A 21,569-nucleotide genomic window follows, 5' to 3' on the forward strand; every position below is an offset into this window, starting at 1 on the left:
TGAGTTCAAAGATGCGTCGTCGCAACGAAAAACGACATCCATGCGTCATTTTGATAGCGAAAGGTTTCTGATAGTCCACATGCCACCTTTGTCACATATGTGCTTACGTGGAAGTGGCGGTATAGGTCAAGTTTGTATGTGTTTTATGGTGATTTGAAAGTGATCTCCAATACGTGATTTAGTTATCTTTTGATGGCAGTGTTTACGTGTCGCGTGGTGCCAACATCACTACAAACATGAGTAGTGCACCACGTAAAGTGAAAAATCCGTTGTTGTCAGCGGCTGGCGATGGTTTTCCTTTTGAAAATTATGCTGAAAATGCATTGTTGGTGCCCGTTACACCTACTACACCTGCAGTACTCCGCGATGGTGAGTCAATGGACGAAACACCTGGGCGGGGCTTTTGCAAGTTCATATTTCCATAATCTCTTTGACACGTGACAAAATGTTGTAAATGGTGTCTGTAGATTTACGTATGTTTGTTTTTTCCTTCATTCTATTCATTAATTCTCACAATACTTTGAGTAACGTTTGTACCTAACCAAACGTCTGTCACGAACTCCGTTTGAAGTAAACAAATGTTACGTTTGTAGTGTTAATTTATTTATGTTAATTAGCGTCATGTTTTCATTAACAATAGTCTACATTCGTGTCTATTTAGTGTGAATCTACAATCTCTTCTGATGTGATGTTTCATTTGTAATCAATGTTATCAAATGGAATATTATAATTCTTCAGTCCTATATTAACTAAAATTGTTTATTCAAGGTGTTATGCTTATAGTGAAGGTTATGTTCTAAATTTTGGAATGCATATTTGTCTAAGATTGAATACAATTAAATGTAAATATTGTATAACCAAATTATGCTTTCGCCATTAAATTTATCTCCGAACCATATTTGAAAGTCATGCAATTGAACAGTGATAATACATATCAAAATTTATTAATAGGTTTTTATGTACATTCCCTGACACATGACATATATATAAAATTTAGTTCTAATATTAATCAACATTATAATGACATTGCATTTTTAATACATATTATGTTTTTATATTGTTTATTACTACAAATATTGATTAGAAACTAGTTCTTTCAGCTTGCGCAGGAGGTCTAGATCCATATCTTTGTGTATAAGGCAAATTGAGACTTTTCCTTCTTCGAATGCAATATATGATTGAGATAATAATCAAAATGATGATAAATAGGGCAAGCAATACTCCTACTGTAATAGAAGCTATCTCTGCTTCCGACAAGTTGTTCCATACTAAAAGAATATTCCACATATTATATGTAGTGAATGACATGTTTTGTCAGTTTATGTATTTCATGATATTAACAGTAACAATTCTGCATGTATTCATTCAAGATATGTTTGTTTTTACTTTAAGATAATGAAAAGTCAAAGTTTAATTGTGCAAAGGTGAAATTAATTTAGTAAGATTTATTTAATGTTTATATTAATTAATTGGTTGAAGAATTGTACCAATGCATGTGATAAATATAATGTGAACATTACCTGTAACATCTATGGTTTGAGTATTATAATTGTCCAATAAGTCTCTCGCTGTAATTTTAACTGTCACATCGCAACATGTAGCTGAATAATAAAATTTTATAGGACTTCTTGTACCACTAATAAATTCTGATTGTGGATATATTTCATTGGGTGATGAAATGACACGTTGTAAACCTGTTTTAAAAGTGTAACATTTTAATATTTGTTATGATTGTCTTGGTTTAAGATTAAAATGAAATATTTCTATTAGTATTCAGTGGCTTAGACTCTATTGAAACGTGGAATTGATACCTGAATCATAATCCTGAATTGTAATGTCCATACTCCAACGAGATTTGTAGCATCGTCCTTTTTCCAATTTTCCGGCACAGTTGTTATTGAAAGAATATTCCATTTTTGGTTTCACATCATCGGTTAACTACGTGTTATTATATAACATGTAACTATATGTTAGATTTACTTGTATTTACTCTAGAGTAAATTATAGAATGTTTATCCTGCACTTTAGTTTAATTTTTTGCGAAGAATCACCGCTTTTCGGCTTTATTGACAATAACAAACTTTCCTCTGTTTATAATTACCTTTGAGAGTGAGCCTTGCACATACAAGTATACAGATTTATCCTTTATTTCTGTACCCTGTATGGATAATGTAACTGTATTAGCCGTGTCCGGTGCAGCATTATCGGGTATAATCAAGTCCACTGCTACGTTACTCATTTGTCCAGGGTATATCCACGCACTAGAACAAACAAATATTCAGTTGATAGGTAGTGTGAAAAGGCAAGCAAATTTGATTTTTAATAAAAAGTACAAATTTCAGATAGATTTGTAAAAAAAGAAAATTATATAACGGAAAATAAATTAAACGCAATAAAAAATAAGGGAAAACGTTGTAAAATTGTTGAAACTTACTATGTTGGTTGGAGGTTGTACACCCTAAAAGGCGTACTCCTCACTCTGAATCCATATCTGACGGGCAAAACGCAGTTATTCATTACATCGAAAACTACTCTGTGTATTGTTCCAGGCGTGACAAGCAAATTCGAATTTCTGTTGACTTCTATGAGCATTCTTTTCTCGTCGATACTATTCTCGTTTCTGTAATTTACCAACTCTTCGGATAGTTCTCGATTGTCTAAAGCCTCTATCATATTCATGGACGTACGAGCATTGTTCATTACTGGTGTTTTGATATCGATGCTTTCAATCTGTTCCACCGAGGATCTTGCATGAATCTCTTGTTTATCCTGAATCGAAGACATCAAATTTTACAGTGTAAGAGGTGTCATTACTGTGTAAACCTGAATGTTTTTTAAAATAATTCTTTTGTTCGAAATACATATCTAGCGAGTGATGAAAAGTCATCATTTAAAAGAATTGGTTATTTATCGATGTTAGATAAAAATATTTTTATATCTGGTACGAAATATGCTTTGTTTGCTTAGATACGTCGAATTCTAGAATCAAATTTTTATGTACTTCATGCAAAGAGTTATAGGTGTACAAGATGTGCAGAATTATTTGAGAATTATTTCACAGATGTAGTTTTTTTTACCTCCGTTGATATCATTCCGCCGGAAGATTGTTTATCATCGCTGGGATAATTGGAAGTAGTTACATTCCCACCACCCATAAAAGCAGCGTACTCAACGTAGTTAGCGAGTATATTTTCAGTGCTGGTGGATACCGAGGAATCATTCTCATTGGAATTTTCCGCTGACGTTCGATTATTTAGTTCTTGTGCGAACGATTCATGCTGTCGAGTAATTTTTTTGTCACTGCCTAGGTCAAAGTTGTTGGTTGCGTTTGAATTTTGTTGTTCAGCTGCGACTGCCTTTGACTCGCTTGCCTAAAAAGATTCACCAAGTATCTATAGTACCATCTTAATTTATTCGTTTGACTACCATACGATGACAATGTTTGCACGATCAATTTACATACCTTTTTAAAATCATCGATCGTTTTATCTTTACTTAATTTTATGTCGTCTTTTGTTACAATGGCTGAACGGTATGTCGTATCTGATGCTCCGTCGAAGTCTGTAATGTTACGAATAAATTTGAGGTATTTTTTGTTAGCGTTGAGAAGATATTAAATTTATTCAATTTCTCGGCAGAAATATTTGAATTAATGAGTAGATAACAATTCCACCTAATTCAACAAATTGCAGTCGTATGTTATTGTAGCAATAAGGTAAGTAAACTTTAATGTTTTTTAAATGGTACACGATGCTCATATATCTAAATTAAAATGCCATTATCGATATAAAACGTTAACGAAAAATCAAGCGTTAGTTTAAAAACGGATACAAGATATGTTTAAAATTGTAGAAGTTGAAGCAGAAATAAATAGGGGGAAAATTGTCGTATTCTACAGTATTGTTTTTTTGGAGAAGACCATGAGATTTGTTGACTATTATATTTATTATTTCTGTACGTATAATATCGGTATGCTGTCAGAAATTTCGCCAGATAGGCAATGAAAGATAGTAGTTGCATGATAGTTCGTTCTCATTTAACTCGTTTCAATAGGTGCAAATTATTTTCTCAATTGAATGCATAAACTGCTTGACGGAAGCAAATACTTTTTGTATACTGTTGTTACAGACAGCTCTCATCATTGAGAAACTGAAATGAATGTGTTTATGCATGAATATACTATGCATGCACTAGAATTAGCCGCGAGATAACAAATTTACATAACATCCGAGAAACGAAACATGAAAAATATCCAGAAATTCCTATATCAGTCATTTAGAATATTATCGTGTATCAGTTACAAACAGTTGAATATCAATTTAGCATTCGAAGTTAATTGTATAATTTTTTGAAAAGTCTTGGTACTCTCGAAATTTTAAAAGGTGTATTAGTAGAGAAACTACATACTTTAACTGAAAAAAGATTCGTAAGAGAGATATAAGATCGATAAATATTACACCTTTATGGTTTTTGCGTTAATAAGTGTTGAATTGTATTGTGTTATATTGTATTTTTGTATTTGTTCCCCTTGGAATTGCATCTTAACATTCGAATTCTTTCTTTCTTCTTTTACACTTTATTTTCCTATTTTACCTTAACTCTCCTTCATCACTACCTTATTTCTAAAACTCTAATTTAAAATCATTTTTAAATTATAAAGTTTCATGTATGTCATATCTGATGCTTAACTTATGGACAATGTGTATGTATCTATGTTAATGTTTATCCACATTTTGACGTTACAAAAACAAGTTTCTTATCACTTTCGTAAAGTTTCTAAGATAATAACAATTACATAAGTTCGTTTACTATTCAGGGTGTCACTGATACTTCGGAGTGTACATATTCTGTTTACACACTATTCGTACGATAAACAAGATCGATGTATGCAGTTAAATACAATACTGCACAATATTACAATGTTTAGGAATTATTTATTAAAGTTTCTTTTCTTGAAGAGAGGTTAGCAAAAAAAGGATAAGACACATCATGTGGAAACGTATAAGAAATGAAATAGAATTTAACAACAAAAAGTTTCATAGGAATAATTGACGGTGTATATTAATTATCATTGAAGGTGGTAAGTGTCCACATACATATTTATGAACGGGGTCTATGAAGTAAAACAGATCCGTTTTGAGTGGAAGTGGAATTTCCCGTACTAGGTCAGACATTTTGGTCAGACTTGGTCAGTTTCAGCCAGACTAACAATAAGTACTAGTCTCTCGTCACCGTCTAAATTTTTCTTTCTCGTGGTATCACATTCTACCTAATGCTTTAGCTTCAGCACAATTTTGCATCTTCTCTTTCAATCACGTTACATTAGAAACAAATTAATATTTTACAATAAAATTTTAAGGAAATGGCTAACTTACTTTTTTACATCATTATTTACACTTTTTTAGTACGTAATTATCAATAATTCTCAACCTTCATTTATTAGTAAATAAAAGTACGGAATTCATATCACAGAAACGTATCATCAAAGCCAATATTTTTTCTTTGTATGGTATGCATGAAAAGAATTACGCGTCATACATATCTGCGTCATCCGAAGCCAAAGTATTATTATAATTCACGATTGGATCTTTCTTTCTCTTTAGAATACATGGAAAACTGTGCTTGTGCGTGATTACAATCGTCAATCGTTGTAGTAAATTTAATCAACAAGCGTTAATAGAACGGGGCAACTTATAAATGCTGCAGTTTTGTAATCATAATGCCTTTGACTTAGCTCGTGTTATCTATTTACGCTACTGCATGCTGTCATATTCAAAACTAAAACCAATAAAATCAATAGCCCCGATAGACTAGGAATGTATTATCGATAGTACTCCACTACTACTAGCAAGTTCACGACTAAAGTTGATAAAAATTCTCCTTTGAACTAAAATCGCTTATTATACAAAATGTTGGTTTTTAAAAGTTAAGGGGGTATTATCGTATAGAAACTTCAAAAATTCGATTTTTATTTTTTTACATTTTCTTATCATTTGGGGTTTTGAGAAAGTGCCTCTACAATATTAATTTGAAATTCGTAGAGCTCTCATAGCTACAGTGGCTTAAAGGCTACTCACCAGTATTAGTGCTAAATGTATATAGCAAACTTTAAACGCGTTTTTCTCGAAACGACATTTTTCAAGTCGGGCACACGTTTTTTTTCAAAAACTATTGGACCGACCGACTTCTGGTTTTACACACATTTCGAGGGCACCATCATCTATGGTCTGAACTAGAATTATACCGAGAGCTTGAATATTTTAGCCCTGGTCTCATATTTTAGTTGACAATTTTCCGGGAAAATTAAACCTTAATTTTCAAACAGCTGCGATTCCGATAAAAAATTCAGTACTTAACTCTAGTTCAGACGATAACTACATTCATATAGATTGAAAACCAAATTTGTTTTTCTGTCTCAGACGACTAGAACCGCCACAGCCTGTGCGCCCGATTGAACGAACGTCTCACGCCACAACCTGCACAATAGCGCATAACTTGTATAGATTTCAATGAAGTATTTCATAAAAATTTGTGTTGTTAGTTGAAACATGTTTTATTATGTATAAAAAACTATGGTACTGTAGGTTTGACAGTTTTCGCAAAATTAATTCCTAAAAATTACTGAAAAAACAAACTTCTAGACGATAATACCCCTTTAAAGCCTGCAAAAGATACGCAAGCATCTCCCTCTATCCCTGACGAGTTTGACCAGTGATCTTATCTATCGAGCTATTTGTAACTACCCGCTGTTCTCCATTCTTTCCCCATTCTAATCGGATCTAAGGAGAAAAATTCGCGAATCTCGTTTCTTCCTGATCTCCAGCGTGCGTCAGCCGAACGGCGTAGTTGGCGAGCAAAGGGCAGCCCGCGGCGTTCTTGCACAACTGTGCGTATCTCTCGGCCAGAAAGCGTCGGCTGGTTTGCCAGTTGTCAGATGACGCGTTTCGAGCGAGTTTCGCATACACGTCGCGCTAGCGTAAGCAAGCTCGCCGACAGCTCGCGGTGCCAGTACTGCTGGGTTTAACTTGGGCTTCAGGTTTTCCCGAGTGCTTACGCGTCTCATCGTTTTTGCGCGTCCCCGAAAGTTCATCGAGCAAGCCTTGAGATTGTGTTAGTGGCTGTGCTTTAATTAAGAGCATATCGGAGTATCAGCAGTGGTAAGTCGATCCAGCTTCCCCGGCAGCGAACAGTGTTTACATTTCGATGATTTCGCGACGAATGGTGCACTTATGAATCGATATTGTTGTTCTTCCTTTACACCTGTAGTAGATCATTAGCCAAAGATGGGTATAATTGAATCAATGACAAATGAATTCGATAAACATATTCTCGACGTTTGCTTGATGGATCGATTTAACGTTTGTTTGTACTCTATGAAATACGCCATTCTATAATTAGAATGTTCAATTTTTGTTGAAAAAGTAACGCAGAAGCAATGCTCATCTTTTACTTGTTATATGAAAATTTTATTCAGACGAAACTTTCGGTCCATCTCTGATATCGATGAGGTTAATGCTCTCGCTTGTGATATCGATAATCTTGTTCAAAATATTTGTTGTTTGCGGGATGGTACCTTTATGCAAGTTTATATTTCGAGAATTTGGTTTCTGATTGACACGCGAGAGAATATAGTAATTTGGTGATTATCGAGTTGACGTTTAAGTTTGTACAGTTCTATTTGAACACTGCTGACTTTTATCCTCATAAAAATTACTTCGGTAATACATATATAAACGTGATCGACAAATTCTTAGAAAGTAAATGTTATGAAACAGAAAATGTATCGAAGATCCTGACACCCGTACACTTAGTCTTAATATAGTAGTGAAAACATTCAGAACCAAGATTATGGTACGTCAGGTTAACAGAAACAGACATTTCCGACATTCACTTCCGTGTGCATTTAACCAAGGTTTAAATGCTTTGCAAAACGCTAGAAGTATTTGTGCCGTACAAGGAAAACATTATTGCGGCAGGCCGCCTTGAAAGTGAATTGCACGTTTTAAAGCGGATTTCAAGATGAGAGTGAGAGTGAGATGGTGTGCTTCGGCGCGCCAACCGCATCAGTGCTAATCAGTTGTCGTTGGTTGTTTTCCTCTATTTAAACAGTCTATTCTGCTTCACACGATGACCCCACTCATATAATTTAATAAACTATTTGAATTTTTATCACAGATAAACCGTTTTCAAAATATCTGCAGAAGACATCGAAGTACCTTATCAAAATAACACGACTAACACCTAGAAGCCTCAGTTAGTATCAACCATGACGAACCAGGCCGTGAAAGCCTCGAATATCTTACACAACCCTGCTTATTAACGAAAAGGTTCACTTACCATTTAATCGAGGTGCCGGAAAGAATAGTTTATCTCTCGTCTCATCTTCTGCTTCTTCGACGAAGCCCACGACGGCGAAGTGGTATTTCGAATTTTTCTCCCCCATGAACTTCATCCACCACTCGCCAGGTGGCGCGTTGCGCGTGTCGATTTTCATCCCTTCCGTGTCACCTTTACGTGTCCAAGAAATCATTGTTCCGAGCCACGGCGTTGTTGCATCTGTCAATTACAATACACGGGTACGTTAGTTATTTACCAAAGCATTTTAGATGCTGAGAACCGGGACATGCCGTTCCGGAACGAGCGTTTTCAAAGAACATGCGGAGAACGTCGCGCAGCCGTTCTAGAGACGAGAATTTCATTCGCGTGAGGATAATTGGCAGTGGACGCAGACATTTGCGATTCTTCGTGTGCCAAGCATCTCGCCTAGCTTCCTATTAAAGTGAGGACAATCGCTTGGTGAAATGCAACGTGTGTGTGGTTTGGACTGTTTGAGAAGGCGATGCGGTCGATACCATGAGTGGTACGTGGAGGGTGTAAGACATCGTGCTCGCCAATAGTAGTAAACTATTAAATATAGTACAGTATAAAATATTACAGTAGAACAATAGTTAGGGTAAAATATTTGAAGCTTGTATGAATCGTTTCCACAAAGTTGATATTAAGGGGAGAAACCACATTGAGAAGCACTCGTAAAAAATTAAATTTTCAATTTTTTTGACAGCAGTTTAGTTCATATTATTAGAAACCATGTCAAAAATATAAGAAAAAGTTTCGTTGATTTCAGATAATAGTGTAATGTGCTCAAAGATTTCTGTGTGTATTTTAAAATGTACGTAAAATACTCTCATTCAACTTCGTAAAGTTTTAGTTCTAAAATAAAATAAAAACTGTTGATAAATGCTTGAAATTGAAGTTGTAGCATAAATGAATAAGAGTTGGAAACTGCTTTGTACATGTTTCACCAAAAACCTTATTTGGCTTTGATTAATTAAAACACGACAACGAAACTTTTTCACTGGAAGGTCTCTCGAATGATATTCTTGACGCAACACCGTTGTAGCAAATTACGTTTCTACGTGAAATAAATGTGCACCTTGTTGGACAATGAACACGGACGGGAAATTATAGAGATCTATTAATTCACGTGTCAGAGTACGTTCCGAGCGTCGACAATTATTTTTAGTTTACGCTACATAACAAGATCGCTCATGTAGTATCGAAACACGTGGCGCAACGTTCAGCCTTCACCTCTGCGTAGACGATCGATCGATTAATTTACCACTGATTTTTCAAGATTCTTAAAATTCTGGTTTTCCAGTATTTGGCGAGAGATGGAAAAATACTTACTCGTAGGTATTCGAAGAGCTGCGCTCGAAATATTTCCGTCGACATTTATGATAATTCGATTAATCCTCCTGTCGACTGAGAATTTTATCTCCATGCGTTCGCTCACGTTGAACTTTTCCGTGATTGTTATCTAGAAGAAATCAATTCGGGTAATTGATCGTTATTAACACGAAATACGATTGCGTTCTGAGTTCTGGTTTGTCTGGATAAAAAATTGATTCACCGAGTAATAGCATTTGCTAAAAGTGCAAATTTGCAATTACATCTTTGAAATTTCTATAATGATTTTTTAATATTTTCAAACATTATAGCGCTTTAAAGGGCCTTTAATTTCACTTGAAATTGTAATTGCGCATATTTATATTTCAAACAGTGATAAATGATGGTGCCAAATTTGAATTTCGTGTGACTATTTGTTCTCAAAACACGCATTCCTAAAAATAACTCATTTTATCACCCATTAAACCAGAACTTCGCTTTATGAAAATTGCTGCACTGACATGTGTTTGGATTCCAAGTGTGTTAACTCTCTCAAAGTCGTCACCGTTTTGTTTGTTAATCTGTATATTCGCATACAATTCTTTTTCTGTGTAATTCGTGCGAGTTCCTGCTTCAGCTGTTTCGCAATCCAGGTCAAGGTAAATCTAAAAGTATAAACAAGATTACGAATATTCTTGGAAGGATAGCACAGTGGTACAGCAAACTATACCTGACATTTTCTGGGAACGTTGTTTGAATTTTGTTCGTCGGTCGATCTTACTTCTGGCATGGTTAATTGCAGGTGACCTTTCGGAACCGGATTATCTGAAATATTTTATCCGAGTTTAAGATAATTAATTCTCTGCTCGCCTCTCTTTAGCAGCGGTTGTTGATAGTCATTGTTAGAAGGGGTTTAATTCTCTGGGTCAATAAACAAAGATCTGCAAAATATTTACTACTAGTTGTATCCATGTGGGTAAACACCAGTAATATGCGGAATTGTTTTTCACGTTTCACTTAAAATCTCTCAATGTGTGTATAATTCGTACGAGGTATGACTTATCTGTTGTTTATAACCGATTTGGAAATCAATCTCTGTTTTACGTCATTAGAAGAATTTTTATGAGTTTCCTTTTACCAGTTTCGCATATCTTACCCGCTGTGTCAATGCCATTACTCGACCAAAAGATGTTAATGTATTGAAAGTTATCGTCATCTGTGTTGCTTCCCTTTCCGATGCAGTACCTTTCGGTTAAAGAACGATATTAGTGTACCATTTGACAACAATCTTATGATTCAAGGTATTACGTGTTCTTCGTTGAACTACAGTATCGATTTAAGAAAAATTAGTTCGAATCAGATAATCATTTGTTAACGTTTTTTGTTTTCTATTTATAGTTCTGTATGTGAAAAAGAATGGCCGTAACATCTTTACACATGACTTTTATTGCGTAAATATAATTATTCCCAAATTCTGAATTTATGGCACTTCAGTCATCGAGGTAGAAACAAAAATGAAACATTCTAGCCATGGAAACGTGAAAAGACTCGAAATATCCTAATTCTAAAAATAGCGTTTTTTCGCCCGCATGCCATGAACATATGCACCAACAAACTTCCCACGTTTTTCTTTACCACTTCCAGTGTAAACATTATCCAACATAGTTTATTCAAAAACCTCACCTAGCACACTCGTCCGAAGAGAAAATTACGGTTCCATCGGGGTTGGATTCTTTCGATTGTTCGAAAAAACTTCCAGTCCGACTTCCTAGCGGTGTATTCCAATACGGCACTTCCGTTTGAATTTCTAAACTTGGACGACGCATTTTTTCACCCGACATTACGTTTCGTCTCAGGAGTTTGAGATTATCTCTCGTATCCATATTGTCGAAGATCGTGACAGTGTTTACTGCTGTCGCAGCAACAATAATTGTCGTACACGTAACGCACACTAGGTAACACATCACCGGGTAACGAAAGCACACTCGCGTTTTCATGATGCGTCTTTCAGGGGTAATCTTGACGGAAGACTGACAGTGAAAATCGACCGGTTACTTATAAAGTACCGGGCGTCATCGTTTACAAAAGGGTAAGGTGTTCGTAGTTACGTCTACGATAACACGACCGGTAAAGTAAATGTAGGCGTAAACGCTGCCCGTTGACAATCGCAGGTGTTTGATGTGCATGCGTGTACAGGATGTGATCGCGTATAGAAATGGGTAATTCGAGGTCCGACAGGATGCCAGTGCGATCATCCACGTAAGAAAAGATACCTCGTATCTTTTACCATTATCTTCGTCATTGCGACTTACGTCCATTGTATCCTGTTCAATATTGACAGTTTCTGAATAATCCAACTGGGACTTTGTATATTGGGGCAATTCGTGGTTAATGTGTCATTTATGACGTGGACCTTCAATTGTTGCCATTATTGCTGACGAAACAGTGAATTTTGTACTATGCGGTGGGCTCATTGGTACGTGACCTCATCACACAAGGTTGTGGCGTTTCTTGGTATAGTAATTGTTGGTAAAGTATAAAAGTTCGTAAAAGGGAAGATTTGGTTACTTGATGATGACATCATTGGATAATCAGTTATATTAGAAAAGTGTTTTATTTTGAAAACGGATGGTTCCGTAGGTTTTTAGATTGATTATACTCGTATGAGATTCTATAATATGTATACCTAAAGACTACATCATTGATACAAAATTAACAAAAATAAAAGAAACAACGGCATTGAAACTAAATAAATATAATGAAGAATGAACAAAACCATAGAACGCACGGTGAAGTATTTGGTCTCGAATAATTTTGACTCTATAATTTCTATGTTATAAGTATCATACTATTCAATTGCTTTAACGTGGCAAACTCAAAGCAATAATTATTTTTATAAGCAATTTAATTTAGGTCAATCAATTGTACTACAGAAATTTGTGATAATTTATCAAAGATTATGGTGGTTTAAATGTACTTTGTAGATGTTCAGGAAAGTTGGTGGTTTTTTCGAGTATCTTTTAGTAGTTTTCCATAACGAGTAATCTGTGTCATCATTAAGAGAGAGGTTTGAAATGTAAGGGTAAAATTCTTCGTTACAGTAATTTTGAATTAGTTGCTTCTGTTGGAATGTTTATTTATAAAGAGTTCGTACTGAAGTCTTACCTCTTTTAAGCATCTGCGGTAGTGTAGCCAAAACTGAGTGTATAGTGACATTGTTTGTAATGTCTGTAGCAAATACTGTGGTTAACGAACATCTTATTCTAAAATGGTATAAAGAACGTAGAAGCGATGATTTCAGCTTGAAAGATAAAGAGCGAAGTGGAAGGTCAGTTAAGATTAACGATGATCACATGTTCACGTTAAGTCAAGGTAAATCACGTTTTCGTCGAACTGATCACGAAAGATCAGATTCTTCACAGTTGAAGAAACGAAAAATATAAACAAGTACCATGTTTGGATCCCGCGCGAATTGATGCGCAAATCAATGTGCCAGTTGCATATATACCAATTCCATAGCGTAAATAAAAAAAAAATAAAAAAACTGAACACCCTGAATATTAGCTTTGTACTGCATCATTCTATTTCAACAAATTGTACCAAAATTTTAGACGAAACTTTTCGCTGTTTTCAGATGCTGAAGTGGACAACTTCGTGGGAAAGGAATCAGCAAATTCTCAAAATTCACCTAAACTGGTGACTCCAACCAGTACAGATACCGAATTCACACCTATACCTTTACGTTCCGAAAACGCGAAAAGTACAGAAAATCAGCCCGCGAAGCAAGGCTACTTCACTTCGATTCTTTCGTCTCTCCCAAATTTGTCCTTATCGTCGATTAAGGGCGATTCCTCGGGAACACAAACAAACCAAGGATTTGAACACGTAGCCGGTGTACAGAATACGAATCCTTATGTGCCTTCGTACGATAGTCGTGATACTTTGAAACATACACCGTCGCCTGTAATCCCTAATTTCCACGATCCTCGACGCACGAATTTTGCGGGATCTGGCGAGGTTCTGGCCGGAAACACTGCGAATTTATCAACTCCACCGCAACCAACCTTGCCGCCTACAATTCCTTCCTCGACCGATGGTAAGTTTTCATTATTTTCTAACTATAGTAGATATCTGAATAATACGATTAAGAGGGTACTCTTTTTTTGTTTTATTTTTTGCTAAACTTTACTTTGAGCAATACAAAATTATGGACTTTTGTTTTTACCATTTAGTATCTTTTGATGCCTGTAACGCAAAAATACAGGTTTTAATGTTAGGAATCTAGCGATCAAAAAGATATGCGTATGTAAATTTCAGTACTTTTAGCGTAATTCACTGGTTACTACGACGCCATGTTGGCTTTTATCTATGCTCCGTTGATCGATTAAGTAGGGGTGACATTAAAATGATAAAACATGTTTTTGACTGTCGAAAATCGTTCTAGTTTAGTTTTACTGAAAAATTCTGCGATCAAACGGAAATAATAAATTGAAAGAAATAAATGAGGACTGATCGTAAGGAATCGAACCCGAACTGGCATTGTGCAAGTTCATGTCAAAATCTACCAGTATACAAAGTTTCAATGAAATAGGTGATTCGAAGGTCTTGCGCTTTCTTTGTTAGGAACACGGACATTAATATGATTGTAGTGATGCGGACGTCAACACAAAAAAGCTAACATTAAATACAAGACTTAATATGTTAGTCACGTGAAACTAATATAATGTCTTTTTCTTTCTCTCAGGACCCATTTCGTATCGACTTGGCAACCAAAGACGTCTTAAATACGCACCGCCGCCCGATTTGACAACGAGCACATCCAAACAATATTCAGCTTCGCCTGTTCCATCATTATTTACTCCGCCGAGTGTTGTGACGTCGACTATTTTTAATCCAAACGTACCAGTTGTCTCGGCTCCAAGTCACCAGCTGATCGACAATCCGATTTCCACTAATCCATCGTCGTTGCAACACTCAACGCCGGAGCAATTGTCCCAAGACAATTCTTTGCAAGTGTCAGTCAGATCTAGTCCGATAGCGACAGGAGTTCCTTGTAGCTCAACTGGTACCCCGCGAAGCGTGACGCCTCAAAGTCAGACCTCTGGTTTCGAGAGCGTTCCTCTGTCTGGAAAATCAGGACTCTTTGTGTCAACTTCTCGACCCATTCCTTCCAAAGTTCTGGAACCTGCGACCCCTCAAAACACACCAGCCAATGTCTCATTCTCTGGCTTTGATCTGTATGCGAATTATCCAGACCACTTAACGACGCTTAATTCAGGAAAGGGAGCTGCCGCAACAGGAAACCGAGTTGCCACCTCCTCGAACCAAGCGGTCTCGCACATTTTACAAGAAAATATAGTCGCACCTTCCGTGGAAGTTAAAGCTAATTCGACGTTTGCTCCAATTTCTGCGGTTCAAGTTACGGAAAAATTGGAACACCTGCTCGCTGAACAGAAAGAGGATTCCACGAATTTACCTGCTGGGATAACAACCAAACCTGACGAGAGCACAACAGAGGCTCAAGTTGTCGAAACTCCTAAGGATACAAAGTCAAACGACACCGAAGGCAAGAGCGAATTAGTTAAATCTGACTCAGTAACCGATACGATTACTAGACAAGTTTCCGAACCGTTGCACCCACCGATAGTTCGTCAGGGACCGTATACAGCGAATGAAAGTATTGATACATCGCAAAGTCATGGTGTGTCGTCGTATATACCATCCTTCCAACAATATTTTCAGGCACAACCTTCTGCGTCAGGTACCGATTTCTTCGCGGAGAAACCACCGACACAGCAGAAGCCGAGTCTGAGTTATACCACGGCTGAAGTTTCAGTCCCGACTACATTTTCTGATCCTTTGAAGGCATTCGCACAGCCTGCTAGTTCGTTTTTCGATTTGTCGGGAATTAACAGCCCACTCTCTCCACCTCAGCACAAAGAAAACATTGCGAATGCGCATGCCGATTTAGCAACAGCTCCTTCGATAAAAAATTCGCAACAGTCACCGTCGGGCACTTCGTTGCTTTCTAATCTCAGTAGTGCTTTTGTACCTGTATCTCAGGCATCGTGGGATATCAATAAAACCCCTCAAGCAGAGACTGCAAATGCAACATGTAGTGCGACGATTCAGGCAGTACCTCCTATGCTTTACAACCCAGCACAATTTCAAAACGATTTCTACAAGCCATCGTCAGTAAGGCATCCGTACATTTCCCCTTTCGCACAACCAGCAGCGAGCCAAGCTCAACAATACTTTGAGAATTTACCTGGATCGGTACAAGTGCACGACACAGCCGGTGGAAACAGTAATATATTCCTGCCCACATCACCCGCGACTACGATCGTACCTGAACCGACGGGTTCGGCTACTCTAAGTCCAGTGCAAATGTCAATTAATCCGTTATCTGGGCGACCAAGCTTAGATACCGTGCCTCGCAGTTTTCAAAATTTGGTAAGGAATGTATTATAAAATTCTGTAAAAAAGAAAAAGATAAAATTTTTACCTAGAGAAAAGCAATTTCCCCTAAAATAAGAAATATCTTCTATATGGTGAATAAAAATAACAATTATTAATCGGTTGGTAATAAATTCCAGGCCACTGGTACCACAGATAAACGCATGCCGTACAGAGCAGTGTACCATCATTGGTTTTATCGGAAGGAGGTGGAAAATAAGGTGCTATGGCTTCCATTTTCCATGCAAGATAGTTTACAGTTAGAAGAGGTGCATAATTCCTCCGAGATTACCCCTGAAACTACAGTCGCCACGGATGGTGGTCGTTACGATGTAGACATTTTACGACGTCAGAGATCCCCCGTTTATTGGAGCGGAACACCAACAGAAGTTAGACGATGCTCTTGGTTCTTTAAAGGACCTACTGAATCGAAATACATCCCTTACGATGAAAGCACTGCCGCGAAACTCGAGGAAGAGTATAAACAAGCTTGTGTCGCGAATAGCTGGAACCGAAGGATTGATCTGAACAATGGAGAATACATTATTTTCCATAGCGCCACCGTCCAAATTCACTACCTGATTCCCAGTTCCCCAGAATTGACAGCGTCATGGGGCAATACTGCGGTAAATTCCCTTCAATTATTAATGAGATAAACGAAACACTTAAATGGAAAGTGAAATATCAGTCTGAATACATTCAAAGATTTTCTACATCGTTCATTTTTTCATTGTATAATACGCGTGGTGCTGTTGGAAATGTTCAATCATGATTTGTACAGGGTTCAGAGGACAGTGCATATTTACAGGGTGCTGGTAGTAGGCCACGAGTGCTAAAAAGGGGTGTCGACGAATTTCACATTGAAGATGGCGAACCTGAGAAAGTGGATCATCTTATGTTTCTCGTCCATGGTATAGGAAGCGTCTGCGACTTGAAATTTCGAACCGTGGAGGAAGTTGGTATGTTTTAAATAAAGGTTTATATTAATTGTGATTTTATTATTACTACAAAAGGTATAATTTTCTTATACCTATTTTCTTAGATTAATGTATAGGATGGTACGCGTGTGTTTAAAAATATTTCACAATGAAATTTGTAAACAACCGAATACTAATTAACTTTTGTTCCAAACATTATTTCGTCCAATTACGACGAACACCCTGTACATAATAATTATTCTTGAAAACTGAAATTAAAGCTCGATTTAACTAAACCTTGCTAAGTCAAATGACGATCGATGATAATATACATTGCACAATTGCAGTTGACGAGTTTCGAAGTATATCACTGCAATTGGTTCAATCGCATTATCGAACTGCCAGCGAACAGAGAATTGTGAACAGGATAGAAGTTCTACCAATTTCTTGGCACACGACCCTTCATTCCGAGGATACTGGAATCGACAAGAAATTAAAAGCCATCACGTTAGAGAGTATACCCAAGTTACGGCATTTCACCAACGACACATTGCTCGACATACTTTTCTACACTAGTCCTGTGTACTGCCAAACCATAATGCAAACAGTTGGAAGTGAGGTGAACAGGCTCTATGCTCTTTTCAAAGAAAGAAACCCGAGTTTTGATGGAGGAATTTACCTTGGCGGTCATTCGTTGGGTAGTTTAATTTTATTCGATCTTCTGTGTCACCAGAAACCATTACCGGATGACAATACGGATGTCAATAATGCTGAAGCTAGCGAAGAACAAGTTAGTAAATAGATTTTAAAAATGATTTACTATTTGTATTACTGAATCGAAACTATTTTAAATGACGATACTATTAATTTAAGCATAATAGTATTTATAATAGTTACTTTAACGTTTCTTTTCTTGACTTACTTTTTTTTTGATAATGCAATTTTGAGAAATTATTCAGGACGATACTTTGTTTTTTATTACAGACGGAGGCAGATACTGATCCTTCTAAAACATTACCTGGCCGAGTTTTAAAGAGACGTCTTAGTAAAAAAATAAGTTATGTGATAGGTGCTGCCGGAACGGGTCAGCCTTTTATACATTATCCGCAACTGAATTTTTACCCACGTGCCTTTTTCGCTTTTGGTAGCCCAATTGGTATGTTTGTAACAGTTCGAGGCATCGATATGCTTGGTGAAGATTTTCTGTTACCAACATGCCCAGCTTTCTTCAATATATTTCACCCATTCGATCCTGTAGCCTATAGAATCGAGACTCTTATTAATCCGGAAGCTTGTAAATATCGACCAATGTTAATTCCTCACCACAAAGGACGGAAGAGAATGCATTTAGGTAGGTAACCGATCAGGTTGCATTTTCTTTTACAAGTTTAATCCTTTGAACGGCAAAAGTATCGAACAACGATATATCTTCGTGTAGTATGGAAAGGGTTGATGCTTTTATAAAGTAATCTTATTTGCAAAATATACTAGTTTATTATTTTTTAGCATCATTGGTGTCGCCTATACTACAAATATGTTCCTAAAATTTTTACCGTTTGACATCAATTAATTTGATGTCTCGATGTGTTTATGTTGTAGAATTAAAAGAAACAATGTCACGTGTCGGTGCGGATCTGAAGCAAAAGCTCCTCGATTCTGTTAGAAATACATGGAACTCTGTGTATCAGTTGGCTCTGTTTCATAAGCCAGATAATAGTGCACTCGAACGGGAAATTGACAAGGTTGTCGAAGAGCAAATGCAACAAACACCAACCGTGCCGGATCAACAGAGTAACGACGATGGTGGAGCTGACTTTAAAGTAGGAAAGTTAAATGGTGGACGAAGAATAGATTATGTACTCCAGGAAGCACCGTTTGAATACATTAACGAGTACATTTTTGCCTTGACAAGTCACGTCTGTTACTGGTTAGTATAATTCTTTAGATAATACTACATTTTATACGTTAAATGCCATAAGGGACGTGTAAACATTATTAAAATGCTTTAAACAAGTAAACCTTAGCATCGAGTTATAAGCATTTAGACATTACGGAAATATTCAACTGTATTATTTTAATTACGTCAAATTGTATCGAAAATCTATACTCAGACTGCAGATTATAAATGTCTGCGTTTGTTTAGGGAGTCTGAGGATACTATGCTGATGATGTTAAAAGAGATATATGGTTCAGCGGGTATTCAAACGGACGCTCAACTCCCTCAGCAGACATTGTCGATAGAGCGAGCAACACCGTCTCCATCTTTAATGTCGTTCGCATCGACATCTACTAAAGGTGACGCAACGTCATCTGTACCTGTTATTGGAATGGATCCTACTGCATCTATTTCGGAGAATGTTGTTGTCGGCCCTCCACCAAAGAGTGGATTTGTTAAGAAGTCATGATTAAAGGAGAATTATTCGAAGTTCGAACAAATTTAGCGAACTCAAAATTCGAGGTGACGGTGAATAACTAATCAGAGCTAATCAGGTTGATGCTGGCATTGTACCTGACATTGATACAAGTCACTAGCTATACGAACATTGAAATTACATTTTTTTCTTTGTTTGACAGTTTAGCACTGCTGATTCTGTTATAGCGTTCCAAAATTATCAATCAGTGGATTATTCCCTGATGTGATTTGGACGATGAGTGATTATCATAGTTACCAAAATTGGCCTACGTTACGTATTTGATGATACACATGAATTAAATCACAAATTAAAATCGTTTTCTGGAATGAAAAATTAAAGTCAGTTACAGAACTTCAATTTATATACGCAACATAAATATTTTATAATATTTAATTAAGGATTTTATTAACCGAATTGGTATTCAAATTCAACATATTTGGTAGATGGAAGAAATGTAGCACTTGTCATTTGGCATGAAATTTACGTAGAGAACAAGCGGTTAAGTGAGCAAGAATGAAACTCCGTAATATGAATGCAAGTTATGCAAATTCTTTATGTGGTTTATTGTAAATATATGACTTATGAATGAATATCAATTAAATAAGATATACAAGTTTTTCGAAAATATGCTTGCATTATGAGACTTCACACGTACGTTCTCAGATATGCAAAAAATTTAATAAAATACTGTATTCTTTTACTTGGCAGCCTTTTTTACCTTAAGTCATCCTTTCTATACATCCCACACTATTATTACAGATCCATTTCTGCACTTCAATTTTCATTAACATATTTATTTTATACAATAGTCTCGAAGTCGAAGACGTGTCTCGAATGATTTTTCGAACCCTGTTGAATAATTTCCTTGAAATTGTTTTTAAAAAGCATCGAAAGCTGTTTTTTTTTTATATACGAACATTACAGTATCCCAGTTTACCGAAATCTCAGGTTTGTCAGCGACGATGATCGATCGATTCGAGTAAAATTTGCCCAGCTTTGGTCTGACTTATGCAAAAACCAATGGTCCTATTACAGGCCGGACCCCCTGGTAAATACAGACGTAGCACGAACATTAACATCAGACGAGCCTTCGACAAAAAAGTTTCCTTCTCTTATCGTTCGTTTCCTTCTTCGTGAAAAATCCCGACACAGGCGTGGTAATCGCCAGACGGATCTTACGTGTCCTTTGAAACGGTGTTACACGTCCAGTGGGATCATCGAATGGCGTTACCTTATCGTGTGAGCAGTTTTTAGTTAGCTGACATAAAAAAGAATGCTTCGGCACATGCTAAGGTATCACGAAACGCTAATTAATTGCAGTGCAAGCCCACAGGTTGCGGGGGCTGCTTTGCATTTTGCGTGCAGTTCCTCGTAAAACTACATGGCTGTCAGCCCGGGCGAATTTCAAGATGATTTATCGTCTTGGCAAAACTAAGTTTTTCGCGATACTTCGTGGCTTCTCGGGGACTCTGAAAGGCGCAGGCAATTCCTTCGCGCATGCAACTACATTCATCGGCTGTACAACTTGTACCGTTGCTTATGCGACTTGACGTCGTTGATCGACTCGTGTTTTATGTCCCTTCCATCCAGCTCGAGCCACTCTGAAATATGTTTCCTCTTCTCGCCTCTGGAATCTCGTCAACTGAATTTCCCTGCGGGTTTCACGTAAACCCGTTTTGTGTAGCTTAGCCACCGGTATTTATGTCGGGTAATGAATACCTTTGGCTGCAACTTCTACCCGCGCGCACGCCACGTTACGATTTTATAACCTTGTGTATCTATTTTAATGGCTGCTTCTCGCAGACACGCCATGTACTTCCTCTCTTCCTTTTTTTTTTATAGCTAGTTAAGTGTACATATGTCTAAATACTTTTTTTCTTCAATGCGATTCGAATTTCGATTATCCGAATATGGAATGGTAGTGAAATCCTCGAGTTTAGTGTATTGCTTGTGTTCATTGTATATATGCATATGTTTAAAAGAAGAGAAGCCCTATGTTGGAAAATTTTATTGTTATTATTTACTGTGCAATTTATACTTTTTCACAACATTGTTGTTATGTAACGTTTTAATATAGCTCTGAACGCAGGTTGCTTTCAAAGAGAAGAGTCTCTTC

General features: G+C 36.8%; 2 protein-coding genes across 7 annotated transcripts; one reads left to right on the top strand and one right to left on the bottom strand.

Moving 5' to 3' along the window:
- The first annotated feature begins 48 nt into the window (after positions 1-48).
- On the top strand, positions 49-20,153 carry LOC128890571 (SEC23-interacting protein). 6 transcript variants are annotated; one of them, XR_008460649.1, is made up of 10 exons: positions 49-369; positions 13,301-13,762; positions 14,411-16,119; positions 16,263-16,748; positions 16,904-17,081; positions 17,387-17,829; positions 18,024-18,390; positions 18,639-18,966; positions 19,183-19,503; positions 19,639-20,153. XR_008460649.1 is itself a non-coding variant. In XM_054149203.1 (9 exons), exons 1-9 carry the CDS (start codon positions 237-239, stop codon positions 19,442-19,444), a joined length of 4,368 nt encoding a protein of 1,455 aa, XP_054005178.1. In that variant the 5' UTR covers positions 50-236; the 3' UTR covers positions 19,445-20,153. The 6 variants fall into 6 exon arrangements, 4 of the variants coding, with proteins under 4 accessions (XP_054005178.1, XP_054005179.1, XP_054005181.1 ...); XR_008460648.1 differs by having other exon boundaries at positions 19,183-19,497; XM_054149203.1 differs by having other exon boundaries at positions 50-369; positions 19,183-20,153.
- Positions 385-12,611, bottom strand: LOC128890574 (uncharacterized). The gene is made up of 13 exons (XM_054149208.1): positions 11,350-12,611; positions 10,823-10,911; positions 10,397-10,491; positions 10,188-10,331; positions 9,688-9,817; positions 8,338-8,556; positions 3,464-3,561; positions 3,078-3,371; positions 2,435-2,769; positions 2,102-2,261; positions 1,812-1,938; positions 1,521-1,694; positions 385-1,268 (listed from the first exon to the last, which is right to left on the bottom strand). The coding sequence occupies exons 1-13, from the start codon at positions 11,661-11,663 to the stop codon at positions 1,081-1,083; spliced, it is 2,367 nt and encodes a 788-aa protein (XP_054005183.1). The 5' UTR covers positions 11,664-12,611; the 3' UTR covers positions 385-1,080.
- Positions 20,154-21,569: the final 1,416 nt, after the last annotated feature.

The sequence above is a fragment of the Hylaeus anthracinus genome, unplaced genomic scaffold (genome assembly GCF_026225885.1).
Source record: "Hylaeus anthracinus isolate JK02 unplaced genomic scaffold, UHH_iyHylAnth1.0_haploid 12001, whole genome shotgun sequence".
In the NCBI taxonomy this organism is placed as follows: domain Eukaryota; kingdom Metazoa; phylum Arthropoda; class Insecta; order Hymenoptera; family Colletidae; genus Hylaeus; species Hylaeus anthracinus.

What these genes read in the sequence shown, in the direction of transcription:
- LOC128890571 (XM_054149203.1), top strand. Translation starts at nt 237, where the DNA reads ATGAGTAGTGCACCACGTAAAGTGAAAAATCCGTTGTTGTCAGCGGCT. An exon ending in CTGAAGCTAGCGAAGAACAA is followed by an intron (nt 17,830 to 18,023) that starts GTTAGTAAATAG and finishes TTTTTATTACAG; the next exon opens with ACGGAGGCAGATACTGATCC. An exon ending in ACGGAAGAGAATGCATTTAG is followed by an intron (nt 18,391 to 18,638) that starts GTAGGTAACCGA and finishes TTTATGTTGTAG; the next exon opens with AATTAAAAGAAACAATGTCA.
- LOC128890574 (XM_054149208.1), bottom strand. Translation starts at nt 11,663, where the DNA reads ATGAAAACGCGAGTGTGCTTTCGTTACCCGGTGATGTGTTACCTAGTG. An exon ending in TAATGGCATTGACACAGCGG is followed by an intron (nt 10,492 to 10,822) that starts GTAAGATATGCG and finishes AAAATATTTCAG; the next exon opens with ATAATCCGGTTCCGAAAGGT. An exon ending in GCGGAATGATATCAACGGAG is followed by an intron (nt 2,770 to 3,077) that starts GTAAAAAAAACT and finishes TCTTCGATTCAG; the next exon opens with GATAAACAAGAGATTCATGC.